At 32.7% G+C, this 13,309-nt stretch overlaps 2 protein-coding genes across 2 annotated transcripts; both read right to left on the bottom strand.

Annotated features, from left to right (window-relative positions):
* Positions 1-347: 347 nt before the first annotated feature.
* On the bottom strand, positions 348-1,158 carry LOC112015324 (uncharacterized). The gene is made up of 2 exons (XM_024047710.2): positions 763-1,158; positions 348-684 (listed from the first exon to the last, which is right to left on the bottom strand). The coding sequence occupies exons 1-2, from the start codon at positions 898-900 to the stop codon at positions 535-537; spliced, it is 288 nt and encodes a 95-aa protein (XP_023903478.1). The 5' UTR covers positions 901-1,158; the 3' UTR covers positions 348-534.
* A 5,152-nt stretch (positions 1,159-6,310) lies between these two features.
* Positions 6,311-11,604, bottom strand: LOC112015339 (la protein 1). The gene is made up of 10 exons (XM_024047727.2): positions 11,532-11,604; positions 11,330-11,408; positions 10,816-10,965; positions 9,955-10,097; positions 9,354-9,502; positions 8,761-8,862; positions 8,264-8,675; positions 7,782-7,929; positions 6,779-6,857; positions 6,311-6,654 (listed from the first exon to the last, which is right to left on the bottom strand). The coding sequence occupies exons 1-10, from the start codon at positions 11,580-11,582 to the stop codon at positions 6,555-6,557; spliced, it is 1,413 nt and encodes a 470-aa protein (XP_023903495.1). The 5' UTR covers positions 11,583-11,604; the 3' UTR covers positions 6,311-6,554.
* Positions 11,605-13,309: the final 1,705 nt, after the last annotated feature.

Here is a 13,309-nt window from a genome sequence, read left to right as displayed (position 1 = left end):
TCATGCTTAAAGGCTCTTTTATTTTTTTTTTTATAAAGATTAATAATTCACATCTATTATAATTTTAAAATATATATTTTATTTTTCCAACAAATAAAAATGATAAACTTTAGAAATAAGCAGTAATTATAATTTCTTTTTTGAATATGAAGGAAAAAAAATTCTAAATTTTAGATGTTCTCTTTTTGAATTCAAAATGAAATTTGTTATATGACATTTATGACTATATTTCTAAATGAAGTTACCATTCATTAATGAGAGTATTTTAAAACCACACAAAAGTCCAGTTGAAAGAGGAAAATCCTCTTTATATATATATATATATATATAGAACTTTACAAACGCATCTTCAAGTAATCAATTATGCAAGCAAACAAAACATATTTTGTACATGTGCCTCCAAAACATTAGAGGATTCCCAATCAAACAGAAAGAATCCACAAAAGTCACCTTCTTATCTCAATGACACACCGTTATTTTATTTCTCTTTACTCCTTCTTTCACTTCAACAAAAAAAACGGTTGAGTTTGATAATTAGAATGAAGAAGAGGCCCCTTTGAAGATGAGGAAGTTGATAGTTTCTAATGAATAATATATGAAAGTTCCTTTGAGATGGGTAAAGAAGCAACTGAAGCTTGTGCCCACCACACATTGCCACCCAGAGCCATACATTTTGTCAAACTCCTATAGAGAAAATAAGAAAGAAATAAACAAAGTTAAGAAAAACAATGAAGGAAATAGTAGATAACATAAGCATTTTACCTTCTTTATGTAGGCAGCAATACTTTTGCAATCAAAGACTTCATAGAGATCAAGAGCTTGGGAAGCAAAAGCCATTGCTTGAGCTTGCATCTCCAATGACATGTCTGTATCTATTACTACAGCTTTTCCTTCCAACATATCTGTGTCTCTCTCACAGGATCTAAGTCAAGCTAAAGAAATTAACCTAGCAATGATTTGATCTTTTATATCTCCTCCAAAAGTGAGATGAACATATATATATGATATATCTCTTGTTTTCCCAACCTTCATCACTTCCAACTATAAGGAACAATTTAATGTACCATAGAGAATTTTTTTTTTTTTTTTTGGGTAAACACCATACAGAACTTTCCTTTCTTGGATCCTTGCCTTTATTTCAATCTTCATTGTAACTCACCCCCCACTTCCCCCCTCCTTGGCTTAATTACATTATAAACCTCATAATTGAATTTTTGTCTCAAATCAAAATTTTATTTTATAGAGATTATAAAAATATGTTGCTAGCCCCACAGTTTGAACCATTTTTTCTTTAGATCCGCACTTTGTGCATAAAGAGGTACCAATTCAGCTATAAGGCCCTTGGCAATTACATAATGTTCCACCCATTATTTAAAAATAAAAAAATAAATATAAACCTTTAGCGAGCTCTTATCAAATAAATGTAATAGAAATTCATGTAATTTCATACAAAAAAGAAATCTATTGTGTAAATCACAGATGTTATTTTGACACGTTAATGATTGGAAAACAATTTATACTTTCATAAATCTTAATACATAGGCATGGCTTAATGAAAATTATTGTTTTTTGGGTTGTTTATATGAAATATCAGATGGTGTTCTTATGAATTTTTAGAACTTGACCTGTTTGGTAATGTTATTCTAGTAATATTGTTTATATTTTTTGAAAATATGTATAAGTGAAAAAAATGTATAATCATACACATAATATTGTTTAAACAGTAAAAACCTTTATTCAAAATACCAAACATCCTACTTCCTACATGGTTTCTCACAGTGTCAAAGATTTTAGTGTAAATGACAACTGGACAGGACTAAATAAAATGTCGGTAACAAACTTTATCACAACAAAGTATACTCTATTAGGTTTGGCCGGTTCTGGTGGGGTCAAGGGGCAATTTTGGTCAACCCCTTGGCTCCACCCTTGGGTTTCTACTATTGTTAGGGAACAGGGACTTACCCAAGGGTCCAAATTATTATTATGTGAAACAATTAGGGTACATTTCATCTCTTGTATTGGGAGTGGGATACACCTAAAAGTCATATAAAAAAAATGGTATGTTGCGTATTGTAGTTAGTTCAATTAGTGAATTTTTTGCTGTCAAATTTGATGGTAAAAATCAATCATCTTAAAAGCAAGCATCATAGATTTAATGAAAGTATAACGGACTTATTTGCAAAGAGAAATGTTATGTCCATAATATTTTCACAATAAATTTTAAGTGGTAGATTGTTATTGGTTGTTACTGGTGGTCAAAACAGTAATTTCAATGATGTGTTTAAATTAAAACCAATAATAACTTATTATCTCTAATTTGTTGTGAAAATATTGTAAACGTAGTACTTCTCATTTGTAAAAGCTGAAGACCAACTCACAACAAAAATAAAATTACTTTAGGATACTTTGTTAAAATTGGCAAGCTAGGATTTATTTTCTGGTAATCCTTATTTTCTCTTCCCTATAAGAGGGGAAACTTCCCATTATGTAGAGATCTTCAAGTGTAAGAAAAAGCTTTTAAATAATTTAATTGAAAATCAAAATAAAGACACAAGCCTCATATCTCTTCAAATTTAAGGAAAAATATTTATTTTTTGGATGATAGAGTCCATAAATGGATAAAAACTTTTCCTCGTCAAAAAGATGAATGATAAAAATTTATGACAATAAGTTTTAAAGTCCCAAATAAATATGTAATAAGGAGAAAGTAATATTTCTAATTAAGTAGCTAATGTAATGAAAATGTTCAAATTCTTAAAATGCTAGTTTCAAATTATCTCAAGGATAAAGAGGAAGAGATAAATTCAAGTCTATCATTTCTAAGCTATAAATAAAGAATATATATATATATATATTGGCAAATGAAGATGTCCAAACTTCTTTAATTATTTGATTATTTTCTTGGATGTATGCAATCTCCCCATCCCACACACACCGAGTTATTACAGAGAGTAATCTCATAGATGTAGCCCCATGATACCAGCAAGAAGTTTTGAACTCAGGATCTCTAATATATGTATGTCTTGGGATATTTTAAATTTCCTTGTATATAACCTTTATAGTTAGCATTCTCATGGTCATTGGAGTTAAGATCAATAGATGTAGGTGGTGGAATAGTCTTCTTTTCCAAAAACTAATGCTTATGAAGAGTTACATCTATTATTTCTGAATAGTATTGTTGAGAGTTTTCAAAATAAAAATGGCGAAAAGCACATTTTAGTCCCTACATTTTTAGGTTATTCTCATTTTAGTCTCTATCCTGAAAAACGCTTCCCGTTTTGGTCTCTGCCGTTACATTAGAAACGGAAAAAGCTAATGTGGCAAACGGCAGAATAAATAATACTAAATTACTGTCCATGTGGCCTAAATTAATAATAAAAAATTCCACGCTAGCATTTAAATTTAAAAAAATTAATTTATTAATTTTAACTAAATAAAAAAATTAAAAACAGAATTAAAAACTAAAAATCATAAGAATTGAGATCTAAGTGTGTCTTGAATAAAAACACAAACTCAGATCCAACAACACAAACCCATAAATTTATAAAAAATAAAAAAATAAAAATAAAAATAAAAACCAAGAACACAATTCCAGATACAAGAAAGAAAGAAAAAAAAACACCCACGTACACACACTTTCTTTCCTTCACTTAAACTCACTCAAAAAAACAACACCCAGATCTCAAATGTAACAACACCAACAATGCCTCTCTCTCTCTCTCTCTCTCTCTCTCTCTCTCTCTCTCTCTCTCTCTCTCTCTCTCTCTCATCAAGAACACAATTCCAGATACAAGAAAGAAAGAAAAAAACACCCACATGCAAACACTTTCTTTCCTTCGCTCAAACTCACTCAAAAAAACAACTCCCAGATCTCAAATATAACTAACACTAACTAACGCTCTCTCTCTCTCTCTCTCTCTCTCTCTCTCTCTCTCTCAAAAATGTCATCCCAACAACAGCAACAGAAGCCAAGAACCCAAATCCAATCCAAAAGCCACAAAGCAAAACACAAGATCTCCCTCCATATAAACCTACTTAGCAATGGTTGAGTTGAAGCAAAAAATCCTGGGGATCACATCGTAAGGGGATCGAAGGGTTAAGGAATTAGGTAAAGAGCTAAAGGGGCTTGACGATTCCGCCAAACACGAACCGGAAAAGGTTTGAGAACGGGTTGCGAGACTTGTTGGAGGAGGAGGAGGAGATAGTCGGGGCGGAAAGAGAAGAAGACGAAGAGGAGATAGCGTTTGGGTCGGCCTTTGGAGTGGTGCTTGGGTCAGTGTTTGGGTGGATATGAGGTTGGAATTGAGGTTGTGTTTGGATGGTTGAACAAAATCGGAGTGTGCTCACCGTGGATCTGGGTTTGCCGCTATGGGTCTGGGATTTGCTCGCCGTGGGTTTACTGCCATGGGTTTGGGTTTTGCTTGTTGTGGATCTTTTTTTTTTTCTTTTTTTCTTTTTGTGGTGGGTTTTGCTCACAATCATGCTCTTCAATGGTGGTGGTGTTGGCAATGGGTTGTGGTCAAGGTTTGTGTTCATAGTGGTTGCTGGGTATGTGGTGTGGGTTGGATTCAAATTTGATGGTCATGGTGTGGGTCACGATAGGTCAGAGTGTGGTTTATGGTTGTAGTCGAGGTGTGGATCAGAGTGTGGTTCATAGTTGTGGTGAGGTATGGGTCACAATGGTAGTGGTGAGGTGTGGGTCATGATGGTTGTGGGTTATGTCATTTTGGTGGTGCTAGGTGGGTTTCAAGTTCGATGGTTCATGGTTGATTATAGTACCGGTGCTAGGGGTTGGGTTTGAATCAGTGGTGCTAGGGTTGGGCTTGACGGTGCTGTTAAATTTACACTAATGATTAGATTTGTGTACTTACTTAGTTGTGGTGGTTGTTGTAGATCTTGCCTCTAGATCTGGATTTCGTTTCTTGTTTTTAGGTTGTATTTCTGTAATTTGGCACTCTTAGATTCAAGTAATGGAATTTGTTTTTTTTTTTTTTTTTAATTTCTGGGTTTGTGTTATTGGATCTGAGTTTGTGTTCTTGTTGTTCTTGTTCAAGACACATTTAGACCTCAATTCCTATTATTTTTAGTTTTTAATTCTGTTTTTAATTTTTTTATTTAGTTAAAATTAATAAATTAATTTTTTAATTTAAATGCTGACGTGGCATTTTTTATTATTAATTTAAGCCACGCGGATATTAATTTAGTATTATTTATTCTGTCGTTTGCCATGTCAGCTTTTTTCGTTTCTAATGTAATGACAGAAACCAAAACGGGAAATGTTTTTCAGGATAGAGACTAAAAGTGGTAAAAATAAAATGTAAGGACTAAAATAAGAATAGCTTGAAAATGTAAGGACTAAAATGTGTTTTTCGCCAATAAAAATCTGTCAATTCCATAGCACTAAGAAAAGATTGTGTAGCTTTTTTCTAATATATCATAGGCCTTGTAACAAGCACCTTTGAAGCCATTAATTTGAGAATGGCATCGTTGTCCTGATGTGAGGATTCTTGGTTGGAATCCTTTGAACGCCGCATTCCCATTGTTTAGGATTCATAGATTCCCGTATAAATAATAATTTTTTTAGCTACTTGTTTAGCAATTCTTCATGATAGTTCTTGCTAAGATAATACACAAGAAAAGTGCTAGAGCTTTGAAGAAATTCACCTTCGAAAATATAATTTGCAATGTTGTTGTACCTTTAAATAATCTCTTCAATAATTTTTTACTGTTTTCAAAAAATGTTTAAAAGTTTTATTATATGTTCTAATAATAAAGTATTCAGCTATAATACGAATAAAAAACTTTTTATTGCTAATTAATTGACTAAAAATTATTTTACAAATATAACATAATCACATTCATTTGGTTTAAATTTACTAGAATTATACCAACACATTAATTATTCTTTTTGATGCTTTATATGAATATTATATGTTTTAAATTTAATTTTTGCATGAGTTTATTAACTATTCTTCCAAAAACATTTCTTGTATTGCTTTTATGATAAATCTGCTACTGTTATCTAAAGCATTCATTTCAGAGTTAAAGATTTTAGTTCATCTCTCTCTTTTAAGAAAATAGACTTCAACAAAAACTTTTTAATAAATTTGTTTCGCTAATTTGAGTTCTTTCAGCATCAAAACAATTTCTTTTTCTTTTTCAAGTTTTTCAAAAAGGGTTTCTTTTTCTTTTTCTTTCTGAGGGAGCAAAACACAGAAGGATTTCTCAGAGTTCTTTTATATAATTTCTTCATAGTTACGAATTCCTAAAAGACAATTCATATTTACGAATGGTAACAAATAGAACCAAATAACAAAATTTGTTGAGTAGATTGATAGTAGAAGGGATCGTTCAAAAAAAAGGCAATTTAGTAAAATTATTCAGAGTTACATTGAAAGGGAACAAAAACACATTTTATACTATGAAGAGCATAAACTTATATAGCTAAGAGACACCAGGCGATCAATAAGCAGTGCGTACTTATTCGCCAAAAGTCGAAAGGTGTCCTGAAAAAAATGGTCGATAACCGATTTAAGCTTCACTGATGGCTCTTATTAAGCTCCAACTTTCTGAGCTTTATTTGGCCGACCTGTTCCAGAGTCGTTTTCTCTAGAGCGGCCATGTTTCCCACCTCTATTATTGTATTTTCCTCCCCTAGCAAGTGCAAATAAATTTTCACAAAAAGAGGGAGAAGTATTAAGTAGGGAATTTGCAGGTAAAACTTTTTGATATAGATGAACGTGAATTTGCAGGTAAAACTTTTTATACGCATACTAACCTTCCTCGGTTGCCCTTGTTATCCCGGCGCCTATCTTGATTATTACGGAGAAAGCTCCAGTACTCCTTTTCATCATCACCTGAAAGCATAGTGGGCCAAACACTCTATTAGTTAATTCATAACATGCATAATAACTACAGTAATAAATTTCATCAAGGGATCAAACAGGCAACAATTGCATTACATGGGCTTAGGTTTTAGACAGTAAAAACAACAAAAAATGTGTCATTACTAGCAATCACGGATCCAAATAATCTCCAAATGAACCTCTACTGCAACTGTTTGCAATGCCCAAATCACCAAGACTTTAGTGTACATTGCCTCATCTCATTAAAAGTCAGAATAAAGGTTGGCATGGCAGTAAATACACTCAAAGGAATGTAGAAAAAAGATCGATAAATGTCATACACCTGTGAATGACACCACTCAGATGCATTTAATAAATTATTTTAGCCCCCCGAATAACAAAAAAGAATGACAGCAGCCATTACTCTCTCTCAGGCTGTATATCCACAAATAAGAGAGCAGAATAACTGGTGTCAACATACATAAACAGAAGTAGTCCCATAGGGTAATTTCCCATAAATAATGGATAAGCCCCAAGAAAAGAAAAGATAATAGCTACAATATGGACATCACTATACAAATATCAAACCTTCAGCAACAAACTCAATTAGGAACCGTCTTACTGTACACAAAAAATAGTTGCATACCAGTCCACATGTGCTGCTATGTTTTCTCATTATTTACATCTCAACATCAATAGCAAATACCAAGGTGGATAGCATCTCACTCTGTTGCATATTCATAAATTTTACCATTTCCCAAACTAGCTATGCTAGCCACTCAACATAGTAGTTGAACATTCTAAAGACTAAAACTAGGAAAAGAAAATTAATCATCATGCAGGCACTACTGAACTTCTAAAAAACATTTTATATGCGTGCGTGCGTGTGTGTGTGTGTGTGTGTGTGTGTGTGTGAAGATAAAAATTGCTGCCTACCAATTACTGGTTCTAGAGTGGCAATGAAATTCTTCACAGGGAGACCCCCTTGTTCAGCAAGGACAGCGGCAGCACGAGCTTTCTGAGCTGATTCGGGTTGTTCAAACCGGATGTATCCCGACTCTTCTCCAATCTTGAAATCAATGAACTTCACAGGAAAAAACAAAAGCACATACAGAGATATGTCAGAATCAAGTAAAAGAGAGCATAGTCCCAACCATTTGGGGACACTAATGGAGATCCTTTTCACCATCATGATCAAATGACCCAAGAAAAAGATGAGCAAATTTGCCAATAAGAGCACAGTCCACTTGGATTGGCATAATTATTTATGTTTTAAAATCACAATAGGGATGAAAACATAAGTAAAGAGAGCTTTGAAGGATATGACATGAAAAATCATGACACTAAAAAAAAAGCTGTAACATATTTCATGTGTAAAATCTCAAGCAAGGAAGTAGGAAGGGGAATCCACAAGATACCTTGACTGTGCCAAACTTTTGAAAGATGACCTTCAGATCCTCACGCAAAACAACATTCATGTCATCCTTGTAGACAGAAGCAGTAGATTTCTCTTCTTTATCACCACCTGCTTCAGGAGATTCCTCTATGTCTTCAGTTTCTTTTTCTTCACTTCCCACACCACTGTTCTCATCAACATTTTCTTTGTCATCCTTCTCAATATTCTCTCCAGGGGTTTTTTCATCTTTGCTAACATCATCTGCAACCATCTTTTCAGTTTCTGTATTCACATTTTCGGAGGAATCTAATCCTCCATCTGTTTTGTTAATAATTTTAACATCATTGGCTGTGTCATTAGTATCATTTTTTTCTGTGGAGCCACGATTTGACTTGCTCTTCAATGTAAATGCAACAATTAAGCCTTTTGGGTAGCTGCAATCATTATATATGGAGTTAACCGCGTTAACAAATACATAGGCTGGGAAGATGGTAGAAAATAGTGATATCAGCTACTTACTTTGCTTCTGCATTTGAATTATTCTTACGATTTGAAACCCCAAGGGAACGAGACTTCTCATATTCCTCCGTCTCTCTAGCTCTCTCTATATCAAAATCCCTCCTGAAACAGGAAATTTCTGTTAGAGCACATATGAGAGGACAAAGGTGCCACACACCCACAAGCACAAACAAAAACTCTTCTTCCCATAAGCAAAATGTCGAATAAACATTAAAGAATTTGACTTGAATGATAAATTCTTCAATCAGGAAATATCACATTACACAAAATGAGCTGTTTTTTTTTTTTTTTCCTAACTAGTTAATAATAATTGTCTTCTTAGGGGGTAAATGAACTACAAAATTAAATTGCATGAAAAACTCCACTGTTTTTAGCTGTTCTCTTTTTTGAGTGAAGAGAATCAAGAACATCAACATCATTAGTGATGATAGCTCTCAGCATTGCCTCTGACAAATGAACAACATCATACCACTAAAGTTACTTGTGAATGTTTTAGTTGTTTCATCAAGTATACTCAAATGACATGAATTTCAATTTTAAAAACAATTCCCAAAGAAAGATTCTTAAAACCCCCAGCTAGAGGAACAGCTTACTTGGGTTTTAGTTCTAATGTCACACCCGCATAAACCAAACTTTGCTTCAAAACCTTTTCAGCATCCTCCTCTGTAGAAAATTCGATCAAAGCAGTGCCGCAAAAGAACTTCTTATCTCCAACATGACGAGGCAACCTCACACTATTAACCTGAAACAAGTTAAACCAAACTCTTATAAACAGAAGCATAACTAAAGCAGCATATATTTTCTCAGTATATTGAGACACAAGATCTACTACCACCCTGCACTTTTAGACTTTTAGTAAAAGACTAAAAAAGCAATTGAGTTCATCTTAGCATAAAAATTCAAAGAACTAATATTTCAAACCGACATAATAATAAACAAAATCCGCCATCCTAAAAAATATAGAGAACTCAATTTTTTCTAATCAAGAAATGCATCCCTGGTCCAAACCTCATATGTGTGTAACACTTTTGACCTCTATTTTTTTCTTTTTAAACTTAACCCACAGTAAGTGCAATCTTATAACTACTAAAAGAACAACAGAGGGAAGCATGCCTCAAGAGTATTGATGTCAAGATAACTTGTTACAATCTTAATTTCTTACTGACAAACAAATGATATTAGGACAACCAATACCTTGGCAAATTGATTAAAAAATGTCTCCAAAACTTCACGAGTCACGTCGTACTCAAAAGGTGATGCGGCTATTGTTTTTATGTCTAACTGCTCTATTACGACTTCTGGCTTTAGAAGTTCAGTAGTCCTACCCACCTTTTTCCCTGAAACACAAAAACCAAGATTTTTTTAAGAAAATAAAAAAATATAAGAAGTGTTAATCCTCAGAACAATCAATATAGACGTAAGCCAAACAATCAATATAGATACAAGCTAAATTCATATACACTAAACAAATAGTACCAATAAAGTCAGCCCTGTAATTGATTGACAAGATATAGAGAGGGGGAAAAAAAAAACAACAACAATTATTAAATATTGATAATGAATTTCAGGGGAAAACTGAGAAATTCAACTAACTGAAATAGCTGAATCAAGAAAAATCTTGCGGGATGGTTTAATATTCACAGGCCCCAAATGATAAAAACACATGATTAGATGCCTTTTTCCCAACATTATCTCCTTTTTTTTTTCAGGACATATCTAATAAGGAAAGGTAAAAAAATAAAAAAAAATTTAACTTTAGTAGATGGTGACATTGCTCATCATAGTCTCGTTTATGCAGACAAATTCACCAAAAATAGAAAAAGAATTAAATTCTTATGTTATCCCAGCTCACAAAATACATAGAAGCTAAATTCATCTAAGGCACAAAACTTTGTCCAGCGTTTATCAATTTTCTCCTATTCCAATACAAGGACACTATTACAAAAAATATTTACACGTATATTCTATTTCCTTTCATTAGCCGCATAATCTTAGAAACCAATATAGAATACAGGAACAATAATAGCCTTGAAAATAAAAAATAAAAAAACTCACCATCTTCAGAAAGTTTTAGACAAGTAGAAGTTTTAAGAGTTTCGGCAACCGCCTTAACAGTATCTTCAGGGACCTCATCAGCCTTCATGTTCCCCAAATTGAGATGACCTCTCATCCGAGAAAACGAACATATCAATGCCAAATCCACCACTATACTCTCAGTCAAGTTCAACAAAAAAAAAAAAGGGATGCATTGAAACAATACTCAAATAATATCAATACCCAAAATCCCAAATCCCAAAACAAAGAGCTCAAAATACTCTGAAGGGTCAAAAAAAATATATCTTTTTTCACAATAGTACTTCATTCACACTTAATGGCAAATTAGGAGGATAGAAACATAATTTTACACCTAACCTTGCTACTTTCTCGGAAAATCTTGCCCAGAAAAATTTTCCACCAAAGCAAACAGTGCTTTATTATGTACCAACACAAACCCACGTGCACACATATCATATATTTGTGTACAGAGAGAGTATAAAGCCAAAAAAACAATGAACTGGAGCAAGGATACATCCATCTTCGCTCTCACTGATGGTTTTCTTGAGAAAATTGTCCCTTGGAAGATTGCTATCACTGAAGTAAAACTCAACCTGTAAACAAGAGCACCCAAGGAAAAAAAAAATCCATAAGCATTCAAATATACATAACACGAATTTCGAAGCCTATGAAAGCGAAACCAAAAAAGAAGCAAGAATCAGTGGTGTTTGTTGGACCTGTCGGAGAACTTTCTTCGCAGTTTCTTCGTCCAACGAATGCGTTGCCATCGTTGCACAGAGAGAGCTTGAAAAGAGAAAGCGATAGCGAGAGAGAGAGAGAGAGAGAGAGACAGAGGGTGCTGTGTTATTTTGTGTGTTAGGGTTTTGTTGGAAGTAATATATTTGGGGGCTTTATGTATATATAGTACACTGTGTTTGAACTGATAAGTAGACCGGGCTTGTGAGTTTAGTTTCTCTCTACAGTTCCAATTCCTTCGGTTTTGGTTTTGTTCCTTTCTTTGCCACGTCAGCTTGGGAACCAAACTGGGACCCACTTTTTAATTGTTTATTCTTTTTTTTTCCTAGTTTTAAAACTACTATATACTTTTAAGATATTTATATATTTTAATTGTTTTAATCCTAAGTTTTATTTACCATATTACTAATTCATGAATTTTTAAAATACTTTATGTGCTTGAAGTGTAATAGTTAGGTCAAAATCAGAGATGACTTCTCTATATTTGTATAAAGAGTAGATGATTCCTTGTTTTTTAGTCCAATTATATAGACAATAAGAATAGATCTAGCATTTCTCTTTTTAGGATGCATATATAACAATGTCAATGATATGATTAGTGTAAAAGAGACTTTCAATTTTTTAAATTGAAATTGGAATATGTTCTTGTTTATGATTTGGGTAGATTTACATTTTAAATTCCATCAATTAAAGTGGATTCAAATCTACCCTTATGTTTTTAGAAATTTCAAATTAATCCATATACTCTAAAAGTTCAATTCAATTCAAACCATTAACTTGTTATATGTAAAGTTGAGTTGTGATTTGAAGTGAAATAATATGTATGTATGGTAGGCACGTGTTAAAATAGCTACATGTTAAAAATATCACTATAAATGGGTTTATGGTTTAAATTTAAATGTTTTTATAAAAAAAAAATATATATATATATATATATATAGCTTAAAAGGTAAAAGTTTTAAATTCAAATATTTTAATTGGTATAGGTAGAGAACTAAAACAGTATATACTAAATATATCTTTATTGTTAATAATATTACAATGTTTTGGCAGTCTAAGGAGTAAGAAGTTTATTTTCAAAAAGATGGTTGTCTTAGATTATAGGATTCAAAGGACAAAATTGGCAAATGCTCTTTTCAGGCAAACAATCCAGCATTTTGCTCCCTTTCCCAAACTAATTAGGAAAATGCTCATGTTTTGAAACTCGATTTTCTCAAAATCGAGTTAAGCCCTATAGTGGCGTTTTAAGAAGTTTATAGTGACGTTTTAAGGACTTATAGTGACGTTTTGAAACTCGAGTTATAGACAATTTTTTTTTTGTGCCTATAACTCGAGCTCGAGTTCCAAAACGCCAATATAAGTCTTTAAAACGTTACTATAGGCTTCTTAAAAAGGCCACTATAAGGCTCCAGAATTTTTTTTTTTTAAACTCGATTTTTAGAAAATCGAGTTACAAAAGATGGACATTTTCCTAATTAGTTTAGGAAATGAGACAAAATGCCACTTTTTTTGCACGAAAAGGGCATTTGCCCATTTTGGCCATGATTCAAATCAATAATTTTGATTATAAAAAAAGTCAATAAATTTGAAGAATAATTACTCCTAGATGTGCAATTTTAACATGTAATATATCAGGTTTTAAGTATTTTGCTCTAATAAGAACACTTGTTATTATAAATTAAACATAACAACATGCACATAAATGATTTCAAATCCACATGTTAATTATAGACTATTTGAAGCCATTCATGACTCATTC

Source organism: Quercus suber, unplaced genomic scaffold (assembly GCF_002906115.3).
Source record: "Quercus suber isolate HL8 unplaced genomic scaffold, Cork oak 2.0 scaffold_606, whole genome shotgun sequence".
In the NCBI taxonomy this organism is placed as follows: Eukaryota; Viridiplantae; Streptophyta; class Magnoliopsida; order Fagales; family Fagaceae; genus Quercus; species Quercus suber.
The sequence above is the reverse complement of the archived record's forward strand: the minus strand, read 5'-3'. Positions and strand labels throughout refer to the sequence as shown.

Bases quoted from the DNA above. Each gene is read 5' to 3' on its own strand.
- LOC112015339 (XM_024047727.2), bottom strand. From the start codon at position 11,582: ATGGCAACGCATTCGTTGGACGAAGAAACTGCGAAGAAAGTTCTCCGA. The intron at 9,503-9,954 runs GTATTGGTTGTC...AACTTGTTTCAG, and splicing joins TTTTTAATCAATTTGCCAAG to GTTAATAGTGTGAGGTTGCC. The intron at 6,858-7,781 runs GTAGGCAGCAAT...CTATGCTTTCAG, and splicing joins CACTCTAGAACCAGTAATTG to GTGATGATGAAAAGGAGTAC.
- LOC112015324 (XM_024047710.2), bottom strand. From the start codon at position 900: ATGTTGGAAGGAAAAGCTGTAGTAATAGATACAGACATGTCATTGGAG. The intron at 685-762 runs GTAAAATGCTTA...TTTTCTCTATAG, and splicing joins TTGCTGCCTACATAAAGAAG to GAGTTTGACAAAATGTATGG.